The sequence below is a fragment of the Caloenas nicobarica genome, chromosome 8 (genome assembly GCF_036013445.1).
Source record: "Caloenas nicobarica isolate bCalNic1 chromosome 8, bCalNic1.hap1, whole genome shotgun sequence".
NCBI lineage: Eukaryota > Metazoa > Chordata > Aves > Columbiformes > Columbidae > Caloenas > Caloenas nicobarica.
The window spans coordinates 10,940,869-10,968,798 of record NC_088252.1 but is presented as its reverse complement, the minus strand read 5'-3'; the positions used below and the strand labels follow the sequence as shown (position 1 = coordinate 10,968,798).

The 27,930-nt window shown below is 41.1% G+C and overlaps 1 protein-coding gene across 1 annotated transcript; it reads left to right on the top strand.

Moving 5' to 3' along the window:
• The first annotated feature begins 699 nt into the window (after positions 1 to 699).
• Positions 700 to 27,930, top strand: WDFY1 (WD repeat and FYVE domain containing 1). Its single transcript, XM_065639827.1, has 12 exons — positions 700 to 883; positions 8,707 to 8,774; positions 10,441 to 10,514; positions 11,714 to 11,768; positions 13,116 to 13,266; positions 14,989 to 15,101; positions 17,750 to 17,876; positions 19,455 to 19,560; positions 21,883 to 21,984; positions 22,933 to 23,063; positions 24,219 to 24,327; positions 25,044 to 27,930. Exons 1-12 carry the CDS (start codon positions 747 to 749, stop codon positions 25,101 to 25,103), a joined length of 1,233 nt encoding a protein of 410 aa, XP_065495899.1. The 5' UTR covers positions 700 to 746; the 3' UTR covers positions 25,104 to 27,930.

Sequence of the window (27,930 nt, the reverse complement as noted above, 5' to 3'; positions counted from 1 at the left end):
TGAGGGAAGGAATTCTGCTGTCATTTAACCAACTATGTGGAAAATATTCCCATGCAGTGGACACAAAGACAATAACCAGCACAATCCAGCTGCTTCTGAACTTAAAGGATAAAGGCTTACAGCTGCTTCTAGTTTAGAAGACATAAAGAAACTAATATATTTCCTGTGACTACACATCCTTCCTCAGTCCATATCCCCCCATTAATCACTCCATAGGGAATATCCTTTTCTTTGCTGCCTTATTGTGGCCCCAGGCCAGCCGGGCACGGGCAGGGCATGGTGGGCTCCTCGGGGCTGTAGGGTAATGACAATAACTGTATTTTACAGGAGCGCTTCTCCTGAGCAGAGCTCCGTGCTGTGTGTACAGGACAGCATAGCCCCACAGCCCAAGCCACGAAAACACGTGCTTGACCCCAAGGTCACCTTGTCTTCCTTGGGAAGCCACAGCCCAAGTGACACTTCCGCACACCGGGTTGGCTGCCAGAGACCCCCACCAAGAGCCCCGAAACGAATTTTATATTCCCGCTCTTCTACGAAATACGGCCTTGAGGCTCTTCTATTCTAGGGAATACGCCTGGCGTCGGCCCGCCCTACGCCAGAGCTGACGTCAGCGTGCGGCTGGGAGTGCGCCGCTACACAGGGCACCTCGGCCCGGCGGGGCGGCGCCGCTACACGCAGCGTTACGGCGGCCGCCGGGCTTTCCCCGCGCCGTCAGCTGACGGGCGCCGGGCCGGTCCCGCGGCAACATGGCGGCCGAGATCCACTCGCGGCCGCAGAGCAGCCGGCCCGTCCTCCTCAGCAAGGTCGAGGGGCACCAGGACGTGGTGAGCGCCGCGCTCCTCATCCCCAAGGAGGACGGGGTCATCACGGCCAGCGAGGACAGGTAAGCGAAGGCCACCGGCCCGCCGAGGCGCCTGACGGGGCGGTGAGGCCCCTCAGGACCCGCTCCCCGGCGGGGCTCAGCGCGGGGCTGGCGGGAGCAGGAGCGGGCGGGCAGGCCCGGGCGGCCCCTGGGCGGGGGTCGGGCCCCTCCCTGCTCTCGGCGGTCTGCTCTCCTTGCGGGGGGGCTGAGCCCCCGGTCCGGCCGGTCCCCGCGGAAGGTGGCGGGAGCGGGCTGGGCCGGGGAGCGGGGCGGGAGTCAGGGTTTAGGCTGTGAGAGTGCCGGGAGGCGCGGAGCCGTGGCTCTGCCTGCCGCCGGGAGGAAACAACCGAAGCTGCAGTTCGCGGGAGGAAAATAACGCGAACCGGGTTCCCGCCTCGGGGGCAGCGGCTCGGCCCGGCCGGCTGCGGGGAGCGGACAGCGGCCCGCCCGTAGGCAAGCGCCGCTGCGCCGTGCGTGCCTGCGGGCCCTGCGAAGGGCGCGCAAACGGGCTGCTCGCTCGTGCGCGTGCAAGGGCTCTGCAGCGGTGATGGGCAGAACCGAAAAAGTGAGAATGTGCTTTCCTCCGCCTGCAGCTGTGCTGGCTAAATCGCTTGTAGGCACCTTACAGCTTCCCCTGTCTGTCCGGTGAGGTGGAGCTCCCCGAGCTGCTGCAGCCGAAACAAGCCGGTTATGACGGCTCAAACCTGCTGCATTCTGGCTGAAACGGTTCAGGGGGTGAGGATCTGAGGTGGTGATGGGCTGCTGAGGACAACGGTTCCTGCTTGGGAGGGAAAATGTCTTCAGAAACTCATCCTGATCCTCGGCACTGGCTCATGTAGCATGTGAAACATCTGTCACAGAAGTTGGTAATGTCATTAGGCAGGTATTCTGAGCAAATGAAAGTGGAAACGAGGAAGCAGGTAGCACGGAGGGTTATTGACTAGAAGAGAGGTGAGGGGTCTGCAGTGTGGTGGTGAGAGCTGGAACTTCCCCCATGCCATATAGAAAGTGACTTTTGAATGTGAAGAGGAGCAGGAGATGCTTCTTAAGAGGTCCTGTCCAGAAATGGCAGCAGTGTTTGAAAGGAGCATGTTAAAGTAAGAAAGTGCATTCTTTGACGGGTAGCTTGGTGGAGGGATAATTTTACTGTTGTAATATAAAACTTTCAAAACTTAATTTGGATTAATTTTTGCATGAGTTCTAATTTGAAAAGCCTGACCTTATGACACATGGTAGGGTGTGAGTGCTGGAAGTCAGAAGAGCCGTGGTGTTAGCTGAACTGGTACACTTTTTTTTTTTTTTTGCATTTATTATTAGGTCAAAAAGAGCAAACAAACCAGCTAGCAAAAGCATGTGCTAACTTTATAAGCTTACTATTAGCCAAGGCATTCAGGATTTGTAGGGGAGAGGGAACAAATCAAGTGCAAAGGGTGTAAACTTACCCTGATTTAAGTGAAGTTTACCAGATGTCATTGGGTTTTAATTAGCTGGCATGAAAGCAGCAAAATTTGTATAGGATGTGTCATGGAACTCTTATGCAGATCAGGTAGAAACACTGCCAAATTTTTCAGACTTCTCAGTGACCTGGCAACATAAATCCGATATTAAAAATGGGAAGCTGTAGCAGCACTTATTGAAGCTGATTATCAGCACCTCTGAGAAATCAAAAAGTGCTAGTCTATCTTCACTGCCTGTGGAGAGGTTTTAAGAAGTGGTAAGAACGTAGTTTTCATTGGTATACTAAGAATTGTTTTCAAGTGCCATTTGAACTCTTTAGAAAACAGGCAGTAGAAGTAGTGGAATTTGTAGCAGTAGTTCTTTAAAGTGGCTAATTGGATTCTGCCCTCCCACACACTTTTTTTTTTTTTTCCCTGAAGATTAGTACACTTAATTCTTAGATGAGCTTTCAATTGTGAGGGCTGGAGTAAAAACTCATCACTAAATTCTAAAAGCCTGAAGTACACGCACTATAAGTTTGGGGTAGCTGAAGCCAATGATTCCTTATGTTGTTTAAAGGCTATTTGAAAATATGTTTCTGAAGCACTTGGAGTCAGGCTCCTATTCCTCAAAAATATTTTTTTCAGCCATCAGATTGAGTGCCTCTTATAATAGGCCATCAAAGTAGTGCTCTTAAGCACATTAAAATTAGTGTTGGGGTTATACTGTCAACTTCTAGCATGTGAAGATATCTTGGTCATCTTTCCCAAGCTTCCAGAATGCTGGAGGTTGGGGTGCTGGAAGCATTCAGCACAGCATTAGCAGGATCAGAGGACAAATAGCATGTGTGCTTCTCAAACTGTACAATTAGATATTGACATATTAAATACTTTGATGCTCTTAGACTATAGGACATCATACTGTGCAATGTGTGCACTGAAAGGTGTATATTTAAGGGAAATTGAGTTTTGTGACTCCACAGAACAGTGGCTGCCTCTTCAGAACTTGATTTTACAACTTAGTAGGACTTCTTATAGCTTAAAATGAAATTTCATGCCTGGTAAAGAGGTAGATGGCTCCCTTTACTGAAGTAATGCCCATGTAAAAGCAGCAGGATTTAAATCTTGACCCTTCAAAGCAGTAGTACCTACTGCTCCTTGTTGAACCATGGCAGTAATTGTACCTAGCTGGCTGCAAGTGGTGACACCTGGATGTGTTAGGTGTGTTTTCTAGCTTTGATTGAAAGATGGTCTTGGTTGGTCTCTTCCCTTCCTGTGGAAATGACTTTCTGTAGCACATGTTGGATTACAAGTTGTGAATGTGTCTGAGCAGTTTCCTTTTTACTCCACTCTTACGTGCAGTTCATCTGGTGCCTCAGTACTGTGCAGGATGAAGTGGAATGCATCCACCTTTTGGGTGCGAGTGTGGGCTGAATCTTAACATGTTTGTGTTCGGTTTATTTTGATGTGCTTCTTGAAGGGGAGAAGAGGAAATAGCAATTTTCAAGGGTTCATATCCTAGTTAAACCTGAGCAGAATTTCATGGGACACGCTTGCAGATGCTTCCCTGTAGCACGCAGTGCCAGCCTTTAAATGTAAAGTTCTGATACTAAAGGTCAGCAGTCTGACCTGTGTTGATAAACTGTGTTGATAAGGGCCAAGGATGCAGCTGCATCTTTATCTGGGCAAGTTTTGATGTCAGATACAGGCCTGTGCAAGGGGAGCAGAGGTGTTACCCACCTTTGAGGTGTGTACATTTCTAAGAGAAGCTTTGGGCCCCAGGCAAAATTCACATAGCCTGCCTTACCATGGCAGTTTAGTTAGATCTTTTAAACTTTCAGAAACAGTTGCACTGTATTACCTCTAATCTGGGATAATTCCTACATCAGATCAAAGCCTACTCACTCACGTATCTGTCACCTAGAGTTTAACATGTTACCAAACTTCTTGCTCTCCTGTTTGTTCACTAAAAATAGGGTGTAGGTGTTAATACTGCATAACCGATCATGCTGCCAGCAGCAAGCAAAGTACAGAGTTCAAGAAGCAAAAGAGCTGCTGTGTGCCTTTTGAGCAGTGTACCAAAAGAGCAGAGCCAAAGTATTTTTTAGTAGATCTTAATACAGCTGAGGCTGTGAAGTATTTCATAATAACCAGTCCGAGGAATGTGTTTACAAATTGACTGAGGAAAACATTGGTGCACAAACATTCTCCAGGAATGTTGTAGATTATCCTCTAGTTAGAGGAGGTGTAGTGCTTTCTATTTTAAATATTTCCTAGAATGAGAAGCAATGGTTCCAGGTTTTTTTGAGGGTACAAAAGGTGCCATAGTAGATCTGTGAATACCAATACAAATCTGGCTCTTTTTTTTTTTAAGTTTTGAAGCCAAAAAGGGAAGCAAGAATATCTGCTGGAGTTAAATAGGAAATTTTCCCAATCTAATTTTTCAGCAGGATACTTGCCATCTGTGACGCTTTCTCAGAACTTAACCTAGAAAGGATGATTAGCTCTGTGTCCCTACGGGCATCTTGCCTGACCCTGGCTCCCAGACAATGTCTGGAATTGTTGCAGTGTGTCCCCCAGCCTGGGCAGGCAGCTCGGGTACCAGCTCTGAGTTGGATCCGCCTGCTCCAGGCTGGCTCCTGTTTTCTGGCAGCTGAGATAGTCCAGTGTGGGCTGCACAGGTCTGTGATACTGTCACATCTCTGGACTTGGCCTTACTGTCCATGTTCTCAGCAGACAGATAACTAAGGCAAGATGAGTGTTTCCCAGCTGTAGTTGGGGATGCTGAGGGATGATAAAGCTAGTGTGCAAAACCCTAAATGCAAGATGGTGGTATTATATTTACTACAGGCTGACAAGATCTCTAAAGTCACTAGCACATCTGAATGCTGGTGTTCTGTGACCATCAGCAGCTTCTGTTGCATTGAAACTGCTGTTTAAATTGCAGTATTTTTTTTTTTTCAGTTATGGAACTTAAATATTGGTCAAAACTAATGTTTTAGTGACAGAAATTTGATAAAAAGCATCAGCTGCAAGCTGTGTTCTTGAGCTTGCATTGCACTGTGATTAAACCAGATTCCTAATGCTGTTTTGGGAACATGGTCAATAGCAGTATAAATACCTCTGGTTTATTTTGACTACCAGAAAAATGCAGTCTGTTCTTTCTACAAAAGCAATTGTTAGTGGTTGATTTCAGACAGGAATGCAATTGTGCGTGGTTTGAAGGTGTTAGGAAGATGCAGTGCTTGAACCAGGGCTAGTGTAGCTGTGCAGTACTTGCAGTAGTGCTTGTGTTGTAACAATTTTGGGTTTACCTGCTAATGTTCCATCACTTCTTTCTCCCTGACATACAGGCAGTTGGCTTTTAGGGGGCATCTTATGTGTCAGGAGCACAAATACTGTTGGAACGCTGAAGGATTTTCTCTCCTCTCAAACCCCAGGTTTTTTTTTTTCAACACTGTTGGGTGCTAACTTGGTCTGTAAAAGAAATGGCAATTGAGGGTAAGGAAAAACCTCAGAAATTGGTAGGGCTACAGTCAGTATTGCTTAAAGATGGCTTTTGTGTGTTTCTTTATATTACGTAAAGAAACCCAACCAAACAAAAAAGCCCTTTTAATTACTCTCTATAAATGTATGTGCTCTCCAGCTGAAAGCAACTTCTGGTTCAATACTCTGTGTTTGGGAAGTTTGGAGGTCTTTTTTAGCCTTGTTTTACTTCCTCCTGACACTTTCAGATATCTGAGTCTACTGTAACTTGAAAAGTATGTATCTATCTCTATCTGTATCTATCGCTTCTTAATGACTTTCAACATTTTTACATCCTTTCCTGAGACTGCTGTCAAACAAACCTGTCTTTCTCGGCCCTTACTAGGCAATGCTTAAAGAAAGGCGAGTGGCAGCCGGCTCTTCTTGGGACCTGAGCACAGGCCTCTTCGTTAAAGACCAGGTTTTGAAAAGAGTGCTAAAGACTCTAGGGTTGATGTGGTTGTTCTCATAACAAAACAGTTTCATAGACTGTGGAAGCGGCATCACTGGAGGATGTCCCTAGTCCTTTAAGCTAGAACTGATAATTTCACAAATTAATTTGTCCTAACAAAAGGAGATGCACCACAGCGGCGGGTGCGTAGGAGAGAGAATCAAGGAGAAGTGGGATTTTGGCACAGGTTATTTGCAGACTGCTGTGAAACAATCTCTTCAAATTTTGCTCAGTCAGAACTTTGTATAAAGCTGTCTTGCAGCTTATCTTTGCAAGCATGAGGCTAGCAAAGTCTAAATCTTAAACCAAAATAAGAAGCTTTTGGAAGTTAATTTTACTATCTTTTTCAGGTATTTGCTTAGACTTTCCACTTCAGTGGGGGACTGTATTGTTGATGATCAGTGCACAAATTGTATTTCCAGGATGCTGTTTGCTTAGAAAAAACAAATCCTTGCTTCCTTTATATTAATTCCTAGTTTAGTATAATCAGCCAGAACACTGAGAGGAAACAAAGTCTACTTTGGGAAAACCAGCAATGCATGACCACAATCACTATGATAACTACTAGTCTTTTTATATCAAAAATAATTACATGTTTTTGGCTTGAAGTGAAAGTTGAATTAATAGGGCGGAAGCTACCATCTGAGATGTTCAGAATGGTTTGAGTATGATGTTGCTGCTTTAAAAAGCATATTTAAAAGCCATTAAAATGCACAGGTGCTAGCTCACACTACCACTGGCATTTGCATGGTAAGAATGACTTGGAAGCATTGTTTCTTTTGCTTTCTCGTGTTACTAAGAAATAGCAACTGCTCTTCTGAAGTATTTACTTTCTGATCATGAGGCAGGGTGTGGGTTATTGTAAAGGGGAAGTGACAGCTTTTCAGAGACAGTCTTGATGTTTAATGGACTGGAGTAATATGCATTTGCCACTGAACTGGTGGAAAATTGACTTGATTCAAAGCTGAAAATTGTTGTTTTGAGGCAGTGTGCACTCAACTGTATTGATTTAAAGGTTTAGAAAAGGAAAGTAGTGCATGAAAGGTGGGCATTGTCTGCTTTATTTTTAAGTGGTCTTTTAAAGAAAAGCCCTTAAATGGATTACAAAATGAGAACGCTACCTAAAAAGTTCTAGTCCTGATGCTAGACACCAATCTCCTCCTGTGCTCTTTTTGTTAAATTCTTAGTAGCAATCCTATATCATGTTTAGCAAATCTATCCCCTAGTTTTTTTCTAAAAAAATTAAAATACCAGGTCTTTTTTTAGCTAAAAGTAAATAGAACAACTCCTCTCAATGCAGTCTCTTGACAGTGTTTCCAGGTAAATGTATTTACAGATTGTTTAGCTTTCCATTTAGGAAGAAGGAAGTTGGATTTAAACAGTAACAAGAAGGCAAACAATGATTTGGAGAGGAAATTTCAAGAAGGCTTAAAATAACTTCAACGGTGTGGTCTACATGTGTGCTCTTAACTTCTTGATGTAGATTCCCGTCAAATGTGCCTGTTGTGGAAATGTTTTTAAATGACAATAACTTTCCACTTCCTTGCTGATTCTCTTATATCCCTTCTGCCAGTCATGAGAGTGGTATAATGCTAAATGTTTTTCCTTTCCCCCCTGATTCTGGAAGGTTACAAACTAAAATCAATTTTATGAAGAGCCTTAACATGCTGTCCAAGTCATCTTGTCAACTACTTTCAATTCCCACTTGACTGGCTAATCAGTTCTGTTCATATTTAGGCTAGAGGAGCAGTGGCAGTAGCATTGCTTGTCCTTTGTGTTTGTACATGAGGGAGCAGGGGCATGGCTTAGGGGAAATAATACTGAACTGGATATGATGTCCACCGTGGATTTATACATCAATATTTGGGGATGGAGATGTCAGTAATGTGCTGATCTGGAGGATGAGGTGCTTCTGCTACTGATATTCAGGATCTGGCTTGCTGAAGGGTGAGTTGCACAGAGGAGCTGTAAAAGTTCAGACTTCCGTAATGGAATGATTTGTGATTCTTTATTTTATTGTTTTTTAAACATATCGAACACTTAACTTGCTATAAAACAAGCTGTGGCTTGCTCTGCCAAAGCTAGAAAGTTCCTGCAACTTGAATTTGACTTAAATCAGCAGGAGCCAAGGAGAAGGAATTAAAGGGGTACAATATGTACCAATTTCTGAGGTCAGCTGAAATAGTATTTCCATCTCATACTTAAACTCCATCTATAAAGAGTTTTGTAGAATCCAAGAGTAGCTATTCTTAGTACTGTTATTCTTGTTATGTTAGCATACTGTTATTTCTATTATGTTTTTTCTCTAATTATTATATTTGAGTAGCACAAAAGCTAACAGGCTTGGAGCTGCTGTACAAGTAATGAACTGATTCAGATGCAAGGGATGATGCACTTACAGCTGTCTTCTTCCTGCTCTTCCCATGATGCAGAACAATACGAGTATGGCTGAAGAGAGACAGTGGACAATACTGGCCCAGCATCTATCACACCATGTCATGTAAGTACAATGCTGGAGATGGCAAGTGATGGCCAAGCATAGCTGGGGTTTTGTACCAGTGCTCTGTGTGGGAATCCCTCCCTCCCATTTCCCCATGTGCTGGATTCACTTGGTCTTGAATTTGGGAACTTTGCAGCAACTCTAGCTCAGACTTTAATTTGAAACTAGCTGCCTATTGGATGAGATCTCAGGCAGTATTCTGTCAGAAACAGATCCTTCACTAGGTAAATCACTGTGCGGATCTGCAGCGGAAGGTGTCTCAAATGCTGGCAAATAACTCATCTGCGGAATAAGTGACCTTTTCAAACCACTAGCTGGAAGTTCAGACATAAGAATAGTCTCTGCTTTCCAAGGTGTGTGTCTTTTTTTAAATTATTTTTTTAAGCATTTAGATTATTAAGGAAGCAATACTGAGTAGCAGTTTCAGTGCTGAGTAGCTCTTGAGTGTCAGCATGCTTTTTTGATTTTGAAACATCACTCAGCCTGGGCGCTTTGCTGCAACTACTTCAATGTAGAGTTGCTGCCTAGACACATACCACATATAAAAAGGGGGAATACAATGACAAAATAAAACATCATACAAGGGATAGTCTTTGGAATGACAATTTCGAAAGTAATTTGTATACAAATGTTAAATGAATACCAAAGAGCTGGGCTCCTGGCTGTTCTGTGTCTTTTCAGTGCAGGCTGAGTAGCCTAGGATCTAGATTAGAAATGCCAACAGTAACCTTTTTTTTTTTCCTTCCTAATTGTTGGTCTAAATTACATCAGTTGTTCCATTTATCAATTTTCTAAATAGACTATTCAGATTGTGCTCTAAAAATGTTTATATGAAATAAAGTGTGCTTGTAGGTATTTCCAAGACATGGACTTACGAAGCACAACCACTGTAATATTCCAGACTATCCTGTCTGGCTTTAAATTTCTAAAATCACCTTCAAGGCCACATTTTCTGAGGGTCTTGGAGAAGAAGGCATTAGTTTAGAACACTATATTTTTCTCCTTGTGATTTGCAAGTTTAATGAGGACATTCTTCAGGGAAACCTTTTTGCAAATTTTTCGTTAGGATGCTTTATTGTAATTTTGTTGTCGTTGCTTTTCACATCTATTTTAGCTTTGAATTTCATAAAGGGAAGTAGGTCTTCAGAGTTTTTCTGCTAAAAGAAATTGAAAGTAATCTCAAAAACAGGAGTCTCCTTGAAGTTGCAGATGTTGAGACATGATTCCATATGAAGTTGACATGCAATTACGTATTTCTGTCTAGCACTTTACTGCCTTTAATGATAAAGTCCTCAAATGTAAAGTATGAAATATTATTCTTGGATACAATTCGAGGTTCTATTTGAGATAAATTTAGGGAGCTCAAGTTCTTAAGCATAACTGAGTGCACATGTGCTCTTACTGAGGTGCACCTTGTGGCAGGAAATCGTGTTTGCATATGGTTCCTAGCAGTGTATCTGGGTTCCTGCAGTAATGTACCTTCCCTTAGCTTCACATATGGGGATTTAACTGTTTTACCAAGCAACATCATCTATGCAGACTAATTTCTATTAAGCTACTTGATCTTAAACAGCTTTTGTCCAGAATGAGATATTTGGTTTTAATAAGTTGTGTGTATCCTAATACCTGTTTCAATAACTGTAATGTGCTTGCTTTTTTTTGACAGCGCCGTGTTCAGCCATGGCTTATCATCATGACAGCAGACGAATATTTGTAGGCCAGGATAATGGAGCTATCATGGTATGTTGCTGTGACTTTTCTTCAGAATGTGAATTAGAATTGCTTAGATTGACTGTGAGCACCAGGTGTTGCTGGCAGCTGATAATTTGTTTTCTTTCACTTTTTGGAATGCAGCTACTACTAAATGGCTGAACTTCTTGGCAGTTCACCTGAGATGTACATGGGAGGGTTGCAAATAAAGAAGGGTGCTTCTGGCTAGATATGAGCCAGCTAGCCTCAAGAAGTCATTGAGCCATTAGTGTAGCGGTGGACCCAAACAATTATACTTCATCAAGGAATTATTTTGAGGAGTACATTAAGCTGGGCAGAGCGCCATGGCAGGGTGCTAACAGGGTTTGTGAACTGCGGCTAGCTTGCATGGCCAGAGGCATGGATCTGCCTGTATCGCCATGCACCTGTCTCTGGATTTTCTTGCTGCAAATCTTTTTATGATGTAGAAATTTCAACACTAGCTCTAAAATTCCAAGAGGCAGGATTGGTTTTGTTTCCTTCTGGGAAGCCTTCTATCTCTCTTTCTGTACTTGTGCTGTAATTGCTTTCCCTCTCCTGGAGAGCAAGTACGTATGGCAGAACAGAAAGTGGGTCTGTATTCTTTCCCGCTTTTCTTGGCAAAAGAGGGAAGCTTGTGACTCTCAGATGCTTTAATGGTTTCCTTTCTCTATGAAAATAAGGTGAAAATAACTGTTCTATAAAGAACCAGCGTACTGCATGAGCATCATAAAGTGGTTTTACTGATAACTACTGTGAATGGCCTACTCAGAACTGCATAGAATAGTGATTCTAGTGATAACTACTTGAATTTGTAAGCTGAGACTTTTAAAATGTCAGTAAGCCTAATGGATCAAATAGAGAATGCTTACTTAAAGCTGTCCATTATGAAGTCCCAGATACTTAAATCCTAAATACTACAAGATACAGTTTTATTTGTTCCTACTGGGGACAAATGAGATCTTATCTCTTCCTATAATCTTCCTTCAGCAAATTTGGTTCTGAAAGGATGCTCCCTATTGAAAATGTAGCTCACTAATAACCTTAATTTATAGTTGGTGTGTCAATGTGCTATACCCCAGCCTGAGAAACTGCTAGTTTTTAGTGAGATATATTGCTGCTATGCAAATTTTGGCTTGTGAGGTTACCACTCTTTTTGGGGTATTAGTATTGCTGTGGTATCTTTTCTAATGGTTCCACTTTGCTTTTAGGAGTTTCATATTTCAGAGGACTTCAATAAGATGAACTTTGTGAAGACCTATCCAGGTAAACCGTTAGCCAGTGTCTACACTAACATTTATGTGAAGGGGAGGCATCTAAAATATTTGCAAAACTGGACACTGTCACAGATTAATCAAGTCCATATATGCTTTAAATCTGACTGACTTTCTAGCTGTAATTTAGTTGGGGATAACAGCCATAAGATAGCCATTCTGTTATTGAGTAATCCTCAGTCAGCTGACTCTGGGTTGCAGTCATTATCATTAAGTTTAGTACGTCATTAGCCTGCGAGTGTAATGAGTCAGAACTAGCGAGTTCAGATTTTGCTCTTCAAGTAGTTATACTACATTAACATTAGGGTAAGAGCTTTCTAAAGGTGCATTGGGGTATTTGCAATTTCCCTCCGTACTTTCTGTAATCACTGAGCTTGGTTACTTCTAGCTGAAGACAGTCCTTGCCTTCTCTGTCATCTTAGGAGGGCAACAGGGATGAAAAAGACCTTATTTTTTTGGTACGTGGGGAACAGAGATTGTTCTCGTGTTTATGGAAATGCAGATTTCAGCATTTTCCTGCATGTTTTTAAAGGAAATACAAAACTCGATTGCTGGTTAAAATTGGAATATTAATGTGAAAGACCCAAAGGAGATTCTTAAAGACTGCAGATTATGTAGTGAAACAAAGTGCAGCTTGTTGTATGACTCCCTGCCTGACACTGATAGCAGCAATATTCTTGCTTCAGAGAAAAAGACCTTGTTCTTAAAGCAACAAAACCTCCCTTTATCCTAAGAAAGATGACTTGACAACTCTGTCAAGGGAAATACTTGCATCTTGGGAGTCAGGGGGATTTATTTCTAATGTTCTTGTAATTTCTTGCTTAATGGCAGTGTTCTAAACAAAGCTGGGTGGGATTTGGTTGCTGTCACAGGTAGCAGTTTGAATGCTGTGGACTAGATACACTTTCAGGTGCTTGAAAGCATGAATCTGGGCATAGCTCCCCTGTGGTCAGGAAAAGAGGCACTTAAAGCAAGCAATTAAGGTTTTTAGATGCGTTACATTCTCCCCAGAAGTCCTGGCCTAGCTAGAGGAAGCTGAGGGTTTGCTTGCTTCTTAACCAGAGCATCTTGGGTATCTGGGCTGAACTCAGCTTCTCTCTGTGGGAGAAAGGCTTGAATTAGCTGGCTGGCATGTTTGGTTCACTTAAGAAGGCAAATACCACACAGAACAATGCTAACCTTTTAATTCAGCTTAGAGCCAAGTATAATAATGATGGTAAAAACATCTCCATGGGGCATTGCCTAGATATCATCTTCAACCTGTGTCTCTCTGAATTAGAACTTAAGAACACATTGCTTTGATTTTTAGGAGAAAGTAAGAATCTTTTCCTTCCCACAGCTCATCAGAATCGAGTGTCTGCTATTACTTTCTGCCTGACATCAGAGTGGGTTATCAGCACCGGTCATGACAAGTGTATCAGCTGGATGTGCACCAGGAGTGGGACTATGCTGGGGAGACATTACTTCACCTCTTGGGCTTCATGTCTACAGTATCCTTTGAAAACTGAGTGCTACCCTGAACCTGGAAGAATACTTTATTCTTTTAGCTCAATTTATTCCCTCCTTTTCGTGGAAGAAGCTAGAGCGAGATCTCTTTCAAGTCTGAAAACCCTTATTCTGATTAGATGTTTCATACCTTTATTTCTGTTAGCTGTTGTTAGATGGTAGAAGGAGATGTTGTGACCTTGACTTACAGAAATAGCAGTGTGTACTGGTTCCTAATTTTGAGATGTTTGTCTGTAGCATCTTGTGGAAGTGACTAAAACCTGTATCTACAGCCTGGCCTGTATACTTCCTGGGCAAGTCAGTTTGTTCAACAGATGCCAGTGTGCATTTTAGTTCTTCTAGAGCACAAAACATCATGAAAACCCTTTGGACTGCTTTAATTTTTCTGTCTTTGCTCATATGAGTCTTTTCTATCTTCAAGCTACGTTGAAACTTTATTCATTACTGGTAGCAATTTGTTTCTGTGCAGCTGCTTTCCTTCAAGTTGGTTTTAACTGCAGCATTTGTAGCTTAAGAACTTCAGTTGTCTATTCAGCTGTAAGTACTTCAGGACATTCTTTATCCTACATAAAAGACTTACAAACTCAGTAGTCTAAAACGTAGTTCATATATCAAAACTTTCGAGGATGAGTTAAATACTTTGAATTCTAAAACCATTTTTTAGCACTTGTAAATGGTGGCAGTTTAGATGTGGCCTGACAGTAAGTGGAAGTACTGGTATGAGAATTAGTGGCAGTAATGTAGAAGTGGCATGATTCAAAAGCTGAAAGAGGTGAACTACATCTCTTGGAAAAAAAAAAAAAAAAGACCTCTAGAACTGCTATATACCTGTGTAGTGCTAAGAAACTAAGAGAAATGCCAACTGCTTGGTTGCCAGCAGCATGGCTGCCCTCTGAGGTCTCCTGCCTTACTGACTGAAGAGCCAACGGGTTTGTATTGTACTGTTGCTCTTTTTGCTATCCTTGTTTTAGAGTTCGAAGGCTTTGTGTCCCGCAAAAGATTTCACATACAGCTCACCTCAGCTGAATGCAGCGCAGAACTGGGTTAATACTGGGCTCTGTGTGTGTGTGTTAGGAGACTAGCTTACAAAACAGTCTGGCGCTTCTGAGCCTCGCTATTTGAATTCAGTGGGTTCTATAGCTAATGCTATTGCAAATAATTGAACAGTTTATTAAGAAAATGGAGAAAAAAATATGACCTTTTATATTAAGTTAAAATTAAGTTTCTTTGCTAGAAAACTAAGAGTTCATAGAAGCAGACAGTAGGTAAGACTGAGTGCCACCCAATGTCCAGTGAGGTGCTCCTAATGGTAGCTCTCTACTGCAACAAGTAGCCTGAGGAGTTCTGGCATCTCTAGTAGAAGATCATGAGTGTGTTCTGTAAATGTCTGCTAGAAACGATCTAGATACACTTGGCTTGCCTTAAACTACAGCATGAATTGTCTCACGGCTTCTCCAGTGGTTTTCTAAAACATTTCTCACTTATTTTCCATATTGTCTTACCTGCACATGTAGGCAAAGGTGAAGAGAAGAGAGGAATGAAAAAGGTTTACTGTTATGGTCTCCAACCCCTTTAGAAGTAGTTATGTAAATATTTATCTCACATATTAAGATGTTCTTTTCCAATTTGTTTAGACCCTGTAGCTGACAGCTGGGCTATCTGTTTCAGTCCTGTAAAATACTCTTAAGACCTTGACTGGTGTTCAGATATGATTATGAAACTCAGCATGCATTTGTTGGTGATTATTCTGGGCAGATCACTCTCCTGAAGCTTGAGCAGAATACATGCTCGGTTATCACAACACTCAAAGGGCATGAAGGTAAAATAACTCTTCCTCTTAATTCTACTTGACCCAGATTATAGTACCTCTTTGTAGATCAGGATGAGATGTTCAGTTGGATATCTACCTCTAAAGGATAGATATTGGATAAAAAACTAGTGCAGAGTAGTAGTTATCAAAAACTGTTCAAAGCTGCACATACAACTGTCTCTTAAAGAACAGACACGTTCTTTGTGAGGGGAAATCTTAGCCTTATAAATACTGACAGGTATTTGTGTTATAGGTGAAAAATAAAGGTAAACAAATGCATTCAATTAAACACAAGTTATCCACTAGATGGCCACCTTTAAAAGCTTTAGTGTGCTTAACATTGAAAAGAAAGGATAAGAATTTATTACTTTTTTTTTTTCTTCTGGTCATCTTGTAGTACTATAATAATACCTAAAGCAGCTTTAGCAACTCCCAATCTAGATTCTAAAAAGCCACTTAATTCTTCCCAACGCAGACTTTGTTCTGATGAGTCTTCATGAGACTCTAGTTCAGTTTTCTATGTTTAGCTGAAACTAAGCTATATGCAAGAAATTTAGAGAGCCTTTTGGAATCAAAACTGTCTAGTCAAAGACAAATTTCTCATCCTGTGCAGTATAGCTGAAGTCCTTATATCAGATGAAGAACCAAATAGTCTGTAACATGATATGGAGCCATTGTCTGCTGTAATGAGTAAGGCAAGAATGCAAATCACAGAAGAATATGTAATTTAATAATATGCTGAGAGAAACAGAAAAGACTTAGTGCCTCTTCCATGTGGTACTGGCAACTTTCAAATCAGCTGTCTAGTTTGGGTAGGGGTTGAATTACTGGCTCATAAGTCTCTGACCCACTGGAAAAGGCTGCTTTGTTTAGTAGTACAGAGTAGACTTTGCTGCAGCTGGATAGACTCCTGATTTGCAGCTGACTGTAAAATGATAAAGCTGGCTTTGAATGAAGGAGGCAAGTTGAGATTTTCAAGTGATAAATGCCTCTTCTGCTTTCAAGCAGCATTTCAGATTGTTTCAGTTAAGAGCAAAATAATTCTTCTGGCCCTACAGACTCCTTTACCTCTATGTGCTTTGCCACTACCCTGTGCTAAAATGCAACTCCTTGATAACTGCTTTCAGACTAACAATAGCATGTATGTCTCAACATGGCACTACTAATTGTGCATATATTGAGTTGCACTGGGCTTCCAAGCACCAACTTCAGCAGTGCTGTCTGTTTAGCAGACAAGTTTGGCTTATATATAAATTCCCTAAGGGGATTGTGGTCCTCAAAACAAGAATTGATCCAGTATAGAAGTTGGTTAAATTTGAGAGGCGGAAACAGGCTTTTCTTCAATTGGTGTAATAGCAGCTCCTTCAGTTTTTTCTTCTCTGCCTTTTTTTTTTTTTAAACAAACAAACAAAAAAACCCCCACCACAGCACAGATTATGTGTAACTTTTTTTCCTCCACGGTGTTTGCGTAATATTCTCAAGGCCTGGTAACTCTAAACTTAAATGGCATTAAGTTCTTCTTTGAGTGCAGCTGTGTTTGCCAGACTTCGGAAGTTTTGACTCCATCTTGTTTCCTTTCCAGCTCTTGCCTAACTGTGACTTCATAAGCAAGCAGCGTTTGTTTTGCAGTGCAAAGGGTTTTAGAGCTTGTCCTTCAACAGTCAGCTTCCAGAATTCTCCATATTTAACAGCCTACTCTGTGCAATGCTGAGATAATACTCAAACTGCCTTTTATAGTGAGGATGGTCACTGTTCTCTCAGGGACAACGATTCTCAAATGGGTCAATCTGAAAATGGTATAGCCCTAAAGGAGGCAAGAAAAACATCTCTTCCTCCAGAGAGCTGGAAAGAACTGATTTCGGCTGTAATTACCATTCATCTTGCTTTCAGACTAGCAAGGTTTTTGATGACCACTGAGCAATGGGATGATACTTTAAAGGGAAGGATGTCTGTGAGGGAATAAAATATTCCTGCAACTTCAAAACTATAGGCAGCATGAGTGACAAAATTACTTCTTTAGTCTCCTGTCCACATTACCTACATGTGGGTTTAGTATTAGACTGCTACTGTCAGATGACTCATTTCTTTCTATGCCTGACTAATGAGGTGCATAGCCAGGTTGGGCCTTCTGAAATTTAGTTTTGTAATTTAGTACATAGTGGCCAGATTTGCTAACGACAGTAAAACTGTCAGGTTCTTATTCCAACTATTTCGAGTTTGTAAATGGTTGTGTAAGGGAGTTGGTTTACCTGTGAACACTGCGTGCTGCCTTGCAGCCACTCACCAAGCACTTTATTGTAGATGCCAGTTTCTGCTTGGCATGTTTTAGTACTTTTCATCTTCAAAGATCGCATAGCAGCCTGCCAGCTCTTAACTACTACCTAAATACAAGGCGCAGACAGCTTGTAATTTAAACTTTCTGGTTTATTCTGTGTATCTAACTTTCTTATTAGGGATATTTTGTTCTGTTGTCAAATGCTCTTTGCCTCTCTAGCAGGACTGTATTTTGCTGTTGCATGCTGTCCTTTGCCTTAAGGCTTTCAATGTCTCTTATTGTAGTAAGGGGGTACCTCAGCTTTCACTTTAATAGCCCAGGAGAGCATCATTGTGTTGGGCAGTGACTCCCTTAGATCTAACTGCGTAATGTTCTTTCCTAGGAAGTATTACTTCCCTGTGGTGGGATCCTGTTCAACGACTGCTCTTCTCCGGTGCCTCTGATCACAGCATTATCATGTGGGATATTGGTGGAAGGAAGGGGCGAACACTGCTGCTTCAGGGACATCAGTATGTAATGGTGTCTTGTTTTTCCTTCATGTTCTATAATGACAACAGAGTCCCAGGAAGACTAAATAGCATGGCAAGATATTTGATTCTTTGCAAATAGTGGAGGAAAAAAAACTTTTGGCAGGACTCTGAAGAGGAGCAAGAAGGATAATCAGTACTAGGAAAGCGTTACTGATAAATCTTTTTTTTTTTTTTTGCTCATGTTTGCTACTTCTAAACCATGGATAATGAGAAAATAACATAAAAGTAGGTTATAGGAAGAGGTGGATAAACATCCTAAATCATCTTGCTTGGACTTTATGTAAAAGTTGCATGCTTCTGTGTTGTAAATACTTCACAGTGTTGCCTGTGAGAGTGGGGCTAGAAAATTAATGCATAAGCATGTTCATGTGCCCATGTAGAATAAGCTTCAGTATGTTCCTGTTCTCTGTCTCTTTCTATCAGTGAGGTGATAAACTGGCTAAATTACAGGAGTGGGTCTCTAGACTTCAGAAAAGCATCCACTGTTCTGTAGATTGGATAGTTGGTTGTCTGTATTTAATCAGTTCTTTATAGAAACACAACGCTAGCTGCCATTTTTAAATCTAGGGCCTTAATTCAGTCTGACAGGCAGTTCACCACTGAAGATATGTTCTACTTAGAAAGGCAGTGGTAGTAGAGATATTGTTTACGTTTAAAGATGTATTTGTATAGTGTATTCTCCTCTTGTCTAGTTTCTTAGATGCCTCCATCCACCTTTGATCAAGACTGATAACCTTAGCCCTAGAACTCTTGTTAAATGTGGAGGATTTAGTTTTATGGCTAAAGAACTAATAATAGAGTACTGGTTACAACAAAGTAACTGAAGTCAGTGAGTGGAGGACTTTGTACAACTGTTACTGCTGTATCATGTGTCTTGCCGAAGTCTGATAACACTGTTAGTTTCTCTTCAAACATCACACTCAGTATTGAACTTCATACTGAATGGGAAAGTAGGTTCTTCTGAGAAGCAGAATGGCTTTTTAAATGGAGCATAGATGTTGCAAAGCAGTCTAATACTATTGAGAACCTTCGTTTAGTTTCTTAGGATAGACTTATTTTGCCATGACTATTTAGGATTAATCTATCTTATTGGTGAGTGCCTGCTTTGCTTTGCAGCTACAGACTTACTGTGATTTGTAGCAAAAATGGAAGCTCCATCTGCTTCCTAGCTATATCTTGAAACAAATATTTATTTTTATTTTTCCAGTTGTCTCTGTTTAGATAACTGTCCCTCCTTGCCAACACAGATGCCCACTCTGAGCCAGTTGACACTCAGCTCACTGTCAGTACTTACTGCCAGCAAATGTTAACATGGAACTGTATCTCTGGTATTCTGGTCAAGCCTGTAAGAATACTGCTAGGCAACATCCTGACGATAGGGCAGTGCTTAGGTGGCAGCATCTGTTCACTCATCTTCATAGCTCTACTTAGTAGACTTAGCAAAGTGGAAATCAGTTTTGACTTCCTAGGTAGCTTTACAAGGATAAATTGGGCTTTGCTGGGAAACTAAGCTTTGTTTAAATACTTAAGGGTAAATAGTGTCTACTTTGTTTGCAGTGACAAGGTGCAGGCTATCTGTTACATCCAGCTGACACGGCAGCTGGTATCTTGTTCAGCTGATGGGGGAATTGCTGTTTGGAACATGGATATCAGCCGAGAAGAGGTAAGATCATGTCCTAGGTCAAAGATTTCTTTTCCTTCACTTTTCAGGGGCTGATGTGGCTTTGCTTAGTCAGTTCTGCAGCCTGTTTTCTTCATATTGCCTGAAACTTTAAGGATGAATGATGCTATTAAAACCTGCTCTGTTCTAGTGGCTCTCCATACTGCATTGTACCAGATGGATTCCCAGGGCAGGAGAAATGCAGGACAGGCTTGGGTCTGCTTACGGTCTTACTGCAGTGAGACAACATGTTCACTTGCTGCTGGAACACTCTAAAGCAGACAAGCCTTTGCAGTATAGAAAGCAATGGACCATGCTTCAGCAGTCTGGAAATAAGTTCTCAACTCATGTCAAAGCAGGTAAAGAAATGAGATGCTGTTTTTGAGATGCAGTTCGGAATGTAGAGATTAAGTCCCTAGACAACATTTTTTTTAAAGACCTCGGTACACAACAACTGAGCCTGCCATGCACATTCTTTCTGCATCAGCTCACATCCATCATAAGAGCTGAAAAGATGTATATTACTACTATCTTTATTTAAACCATAATTAAAGGATTTAGTGTTGGCTGCACTATAAAGTAGTATATAAGGCTCAGCCTTCTTTGCCCTGTTGCTTTTCCCTAAATCAAGTGTCGTGATTAAGAGCTGTTTTCTGACATGCGTTAAGCTGTCACCGTGAACACACTGAATGCTGTCTGTGATGCTCCTAACATTTTCAGCATGATGATCTATCTTCAAAACTTCTGTGATATTATGAAGCTTTGTCGTTGCAAGGAATTTACTTATAATGCAATTGGGAAAACAAGATGTGGCTGTTTTGCTTCTGGATTTGCATGCAATAATTAAGGGATCCTCTGAGTAATAGACAGTTTTAGTACAAATAAAATAATGTGGTTAACTCAGAGCAGCCATAGTGTCTTGGAACTCATTGGAAGAACATAATCCAGTGCAGTCCAAAACCAAAGAAAATAAATGTTTGAAGAATTATGAACACACTGTCTCTGAAACATTAGCTAGTGAGTAGGTATCTTCAAAGGGTATCTTCAAATATGCAATAGTGCATGTAAGACTAAAAGACAGACTTTTTTGATTAAAAGGAATGGTAACTCCACTGACAGCCTTGATCTTGATCTTGGGCATTTCCAACTGTATGTTGCTAATATTGTTGACAGGTTTTCACCTGTTATTTAATGCCTGAAATTAAGATGAAAAGAATAGGAAGATATCATGTTTTTCTGCTAGAGGGAGCCAGAGAGTGGATTGTCTTTTCAAACATGCTATTAAGTGAAAAATGCTATTGTAAGTAACTAAAAGAAGCAACTCGTGGTGGAGAGGCAAATAATTTTCTCTACTCTCCTCCTCACCCCCCATGCTGGACTTCTTACTCCCCTTTACAATATTTTCCACTAGCATGGGGGAAGGAGGGGTTTGCAATCAAGGTTGAAGATGCAGGAACTGGACATCTGGTATTAATAAACTTTAATGGTGAGGTGGTGCAACTGACAATACTATTGCTTTATTACTATCAACGATGGATGTAAGCGAATTGAGAAGAAGAGCTGCTTTGTTGTTCCAGCTTTCCTTCTGTTGCGTTTCAGGGAGACTTCCACATCACATGCATAAAGTTGTATAGAATATACATGTTCTAATTCAAGTCTGTGTACTAGAAATATTGTGCCTCTCTTTCTATCTTTTACAAGGATGCTCAGTTGAAGTATCTGAGAGTATTGAAATGTGTGAAAGCTCTAGCTATTTTCATTTGGCCTAGTCCCTTTCTGGCAGGAAAAATATGTGGGTGGGAGAAGGGATGCTTAATGAAGATGTGGGCAGGATGGAAAATGCAGATGAGTTCTTAATTATTTCAAACTGCAATCCTAGGGAGGCAGAAAAGATATTTACTTAGGAGTTTATTTCTATACTCTGCCTCTTAAAGGGAATGACTACCTCGTAGCTTCTACAACTTGGATGACACTGGCCCTTAAAAATCACGTAGGCAACCAGAGCAGCAGTCTTGGAATGCCTGCAGCAAGTTTAATAATTTAAATGTTGGAATTAGTTTTCTTATTAAGGCAGTAACATAACATACTGCTGTGGGCTTAAAGAGTATAGGTGGTGTCTAGGTAACAAATAACTGTAGCCTTGGGTTTGGAGTCTTTTGTTCTGAATTTCCTCTTCACTATGCCGTAGGCAATCGTTTTAATGTCCAGAGCTGAGACAGGGCATCTTTCCAAGTAAAACTTTGCTTTGGTTCTTCAAACAAACTTACTTGGCTGTTGCATGAGGAAAAGTAATTCTGATTGCTTGCATCTCTTGCTTTTTTGTAGGCTCCTCAATGGCTAGAAAGTGACTCCTGTCAGAAGTGTGAACAACCTTTCTTCTGGAATATAAAGCAAATGTGGGACACAAAGACATTAGGGTTGAGACAGGTGAGATTGTTTGAGTGTTTAGCTGTGCTTCAGCACTTAAGCAAAATGCAAATAGAAAACCACTAAAGCTGTTAGATCTTTTAAACTGCTGGTATTTTTGCTGCTTTGAAGTGAGGGTTCATTGGGAGGTCACAGCTTCTAGGCAGTGCTAAGAAATTTCCAAATTCTATGGAAATGGTTACATCAAACAGGGCAAAGCATGCTGTGCTGGGAGTGCTCTGTTGGATTTATCTGAATATTTGTGTACACTGGACCTAATCCTAAAGTGTTGTGTGAAGTGGCACACAATACCCCAAAACTGAGCAAATTGCAGTCTAACATAATGTAATGATGACCCAGCTCTTACTGGACTGGAATGTGAAAGCTTTTCAGATAGCTTTCTTTTTGGAGGGACTGGACAGGCACCAAGACACCCCTCTACAGGGGGTTTCAAAAAGATGGATCCAATTTGAAATCACTGTATCTCTGCAACCAGGAACTGTCCATGAATGAAACTCTTACAGTCCATACAGCAGGTGGAGGGAACATAGAACATTTAAAAAAGGTTACTAAAACTTTGTAACTCATTAAACCATTTGTAAATTTTTATCTAACATGTTGGGTCCATCTTTTTGAAACGCCCTGTATTTCTGGCTTTCTTAGACTGTTATTTCCTTTGTTGCTTTTCGAAGCCTATTTTTCCCCTGCTCCCAAAAGGTGCTTGCAAAAGGAGAAGAGGATGCACAGGTAGAGTATGGAGGTAAAACCATTAATGGCCAAGAAGACCGTTCAGAACTCCAGAGTCCTTAGTCTTTGCTTGAAGTAACAGAGGGTTTCCTAACAGGCTACTTCCTTAACAGGCTATGAAACAGAAACATTCTTGTTGTTCAGTGAACACTGGAGGAGGTAGTCAATTGCCACAATATAGTGATGGGTTTTGTTTGTTTGTTTTCTTCTTCCTTCATGAAGCATCATTGCAGAAAATGCGGGCAAGCAGTGTGTGGCAAGTGCAGCACCAAACGGTCAAGTTACCCGATCATGGGATTTGAGTTCCAGGTCCGTGTCTGTGATTCCTGTTTTGAGTCAATCAAGGATGAAGAGTGAGTATTATGGAGGAATAAATTAAAGTAATACTACCGAGGTGCAGAAACACCTGTGCTTGCTCCGCATCCGCACACGATGCCACACAAACATGCCAAGTTGACTCTCTCCTAATAGCCCACCTTTGCCTTGGGCACTCAAAGCACTACAGTGGCAGAGATCCCTCAGCTGGCTCTGCAGGCTGATTTGGATCAGATGTGGTATTACAACTTTTTTGTCCACTTCTTCTTTTCCATGAGCCCAGTTCTAGAGTTGAAACATTTGTCTCAAGATTCCTGTTCAGATAAAAGGCTGTTGATCACACCTAAAATTGCTAAACGGGTGCCTGACAATGCATCACAGCTACCAGGTTGTATATGCATTAGTTCATGTACACTTACTGAACACCGTTTCTACAAGAATGTTCTTCGCAGTCCAACATTATTTTCCCTATGCAAGCAACTTTGGTTAAACATCATTTGCTGTCTCATTAAACTCTTCTTAGCAAGGAAGGAACCCCGGTTTTATCTTGTAGACAGCATTTTACTGTTCACTGTCTTGTCATCTCCTTGGACACATGGAATGCTAAAGGACCAAAGTAATCAGATGCCAATTTTGGGGGTGTTTGGGACTTTTTATTGTGGTGGTGTTTGTTGGGTTTTGGTGTTGTGATGGTTTTGGTCTGTGTTTGGCGGGTTTTTTTTGGTTGTTTGGTTTTGGTTTTGTTTTTTGGTGGGTTTTTTTGTTGTTTTGGTTTTGTTGTTTTGGTTTTGTTGTTGATGGAGTTTTGTTTGTCTGCATTTTTTGAAAAAGGGAGGTACTGTACCATAGCTGACTCACTATAGCCAGCAGGAAAAAGTGTAGCCGAGCTTGACTTTATAACCAAGAGTGGAATTATTTACTAATGCAGTGTCCCACTTCTGCTCTAGTATTACTAGCAGTCAGGCTGCAGAAGGCCAGGAAATGTCACATACACCTATATAACTACACCAGCAATGCCTTAACATGACTTGCTAATTTAATTCTGTCCCCTTTAATATGGCACTGCAGTTTTCAGGACTGATTTATTAGTACTAGAGCAAGTTAATTTTCTTGTAAGTTTATTTTGCACTGCTATAATGATGCTATCAAGCTTCATCTGATGGCTGGCTTTCATTTGAATTGTTCTCTTGCAGCCGTACTTCCTTGGCAACCTTTCATGAAGGAAAACACAACATTTCACATATGTCCATGGACATCTCCAGAGGGCTAATGGTGACTTGTGGGAGCGACCGGATTGTGAAGGTATTAATGTACCTCTTTCCTGCATTTATTAGAGACATTTAATGGTGAGCTAATGTTTGTATATACTTTTTTCTTTCTGACAACTGTTGCTACAAAGCTAACTGTTGTGGGCAGCAAGAATTATATTTCTTGCAGACTGTTCTTCCTGCAGCTGAAGGAGGAAATAGTCTGTGACTCCACTGTGTGGAGTCTGTAGCTGTTAGAACTGGTTACTCTTGGTGTCCTGTGGACAAGCAAAGCAGGCATCAGCAGTAGGAGAATCTGGCAATGGCTTTAAGGACACAGATGTGATGAAATGTGCAGGCTTCCTTTACTCTGAGCTCCCTGGCCTCTTGGGGCATGCCACTAAAAGCCAAGGTTATGACAGTGACGTGGAAATCAGACTGATGTAGAATCTTGCTGAGCTTAGGCTATACATCCTCCATGCATGTCAGGACTGAGACTGCTCCTGGTTTTCTGTAAGCGTGTTTATAACAACTGCGTAGCACTTTTTAAAACAGACCTACAGAGAACTTCTGGAAGACTCTTGAGGCATAATTCGGCTTTTGGCTTGTAAGGCTGGTATGACTCCTCATGATATTTTTCTCAAGTGCAGTTTAAACAGGATTTGTTACCTCGTGTCCAGGGAGGTCTTTGTTTGCTTCTGTGCCTCTTCTAAAAATAACTCTTAGTTCTTATAATAATGCTATGTAATTCTCTATAACATTTTCTTCCAGATCTGGGACATGACGCCAGTAGTTGGCTGCAGCCTTGCAACTGGCTTCTCTTCACGCTGATCTCGTACCTGACAGGTTTATGCACCTTATGTACAGCAATATGCACCGAATGAATGGAATCCTTCTTAAGAATATTACCGCAAACACGGTTGCTTGATTCTTCTCCTGCTGCTGTTCCAGGATGGACAGTCACCTATGTAGAGCACGGCTTTTCTGTTGGGCTCACCAGGAATCTCCTTGGTGCAGAAGTGCAGTTTTGCAGCCTCTTGGACTAATGTAAAAAGGCTTACCTGCAATATGACACCTTGATGAAAGGACCTGTTGTTTCTCAGTTTACATATGTAGTGTTAAAAATGTGCTATCTCTGCTGATATATCTTGTACAGATACCTTGTAGCTAAAACATTCTTAGAGTAAAATGAGTGTAGTAAATTCACAATTTGTGCAAATAGTAAAATAACTTATTTTCTCTTCCAAAAAGCAGTTCTGTAGAAATACTTTTGAGCAGTCACTGTCTAAACTGCCTCCAAAAGATATGTTGGTTATTCCTATGGAAGGAGGAGATACTTCAAAGTGACAGGTAGCTTCTTTCAGATGAGATAGTAAAAGAACCTTTGATCGCACAAGATTTCCTTTATTGGCTTTCTTGTAGTGTTTGTCTTCAAGTTCAGTTATTGGTTAAATCATTTTTGTGGGACAGCTGTTCTGTTTAGGTAGCTGGTGAGTCTTCGAACAATTCTAGGCTCTTTAAGTAGTGTTTTGGCGTTGCTAATAAACTCCTATAGTTCTTACGAAAATGTACAGCCCAGCTAATCTACTTCAGACTGTAGGTATGAGCTATATACTTTGACAACTCTATGATATTGTTAGAATGGCCTTGTTAAATGTAATGGCTAGGAAAAAATGGCCAGCTAAATTTTAGAGACTTTTTCCTGTGGAAAGGCTGATGTTTCTTTAATGGTAGGGAACCAGTCTCCTCTTAAATGCAGCATAAATTCAAATACTGCTTTGGTGTTGCTTAAAACAGATAAATACCAAGCAATAATTACTGAGGTACCGAACAGCTGCTTTTTTGCCTGCACCTAGGTCTGTTAATCCTGAGATACCTATATTGATCCTTTCTTGTTTCAAAGCTGAGGAGTATGAAGAAGAGCTGAGAGGCTTTTATGACTGTGCAGTTGGCACGCACAGGAAATAACTAGTGAGATATTGTCAATAAATTGGTCTGTCAGTTGTGTGAATTTCCTACATTTGAACATTGCAAGAACTTGTTTTGAAACTCCGAAAGCTAAGGTAATATGTTACAGAGTTTAAGCTTGGAGCTCTTTAGATTTTTCTGAAAACAGATGCATATGTATGAGGACAAAAAAATGTGGGTAGGTCTGCTGGCCCGGAGTAGGTGGTGTTGCACAACTATCAGAGTTAATAGGTTCTTTCTGGCAGAGGACTTTAGGGTTAGACTGTCTTTATTTACAGCAACAATCAAATGGTGCTATGAGTGTTGGCGAATTCAAGTCCTAGGTGTGTAACTTGACACTAATAATCTGTATTGGACCATGCTGTAGGCTGAAATAGATGAAGATCATGGTATCGTTAATACGCCATGATTCACTTGCGTTTTAAGCCAAGAAGCTGATAGTCTCCAAAGGGCATTAGAATCCAGAATACGTTACTGTTATTTTAGATCTGGCTTTGTCTATGTTTCCACGGGCCTTCTCTGGAAGTTGGCTTATTGGGCCACTGAAGAATAAACAAATCTCTCACGTGGGAATCCCAAAATTTGCGTTGCCTTCAATTTGGGATTTAGCACTTGTCACACTGATTTGATTCATCCCTAGCTACATGCTGTATAGCTTACAATTTTTTGTGAAGGCTTATTTCTAAGCTATCGAGAGAAAATCAGCTCATACTGGGGAAAAAAAGTTGCAGCTTTCTGCTGTTAAAGCCTTCACCCTTGTAAACTGGGAAGGAAACTGAGTGGTTGAAGGGGTGACTAAGCTCTGGTAATGCTCTGCATTCACATTCAGACTTCCTACCTGGCTCTGGAGGACAATGGAAGCCTTCTTCCTCGCAGCGTGAAAGGCAGAATATGAGTTACATTGGTAGAACTCGCAAGATCCTACTGTGCTGTGGTAAGGAGGATCTAGGGTCACAAGTTAAGCTGGGTGATTGACATAGATGTGGGAAGAATAGCATATTTTTCAAACCAGACATTCTTAAACTTACACCAGTGATACTGAGGTGTAACTCCTTTGCAGCTAGCACTCCTGAGCTTCAGCTTTTTTAGTTCTGAGTAGTTGACATGCCCCTGCTCAGCATGCAGCTCCCCCCTTCCCTGTGAATACTTCCTCTGCTTCTTGACAGCCACTTACCTTACATTGTGGTTTTGCAACTAGATGATAATATATTCTCTACTACATATCGTTAAACCTAAGGAATCTATTTTCTATAATCAATATACCTAAAGATAGCATCAGTTCAGATATAACAAGACAATTATGGCTGCTAAGTCATTAGTCATTTAAGTATACTCTTGGTGTTGAACGAGTAATGCTTACAAACCACTAAAGAGAGAGTGGTTTTGTTGTTTATAAACAACTATTTTGAAGGCACGTACTCTCTCATGAAACCGAACGTACTTCATCAGCTCAAGTGTGCAAATACTGAGAAGGCTTGATCTGAAGCATTACTAATCTCACTTGTATAACCACCTTCACTGGAGCAGGGAAGGGGAGCAAAGGGTACTAATATGTGCTAATTCTTTTCTAGTTGTATTTCTGTACCCTGCATAGTTAAGAGATGCTGGATAAATCTGTCCCTTGCTCCTTCTTGTCTGTTTTTTAAACTTTGATTACATGTACAATAAAATATTTCTTGATATTCACTTA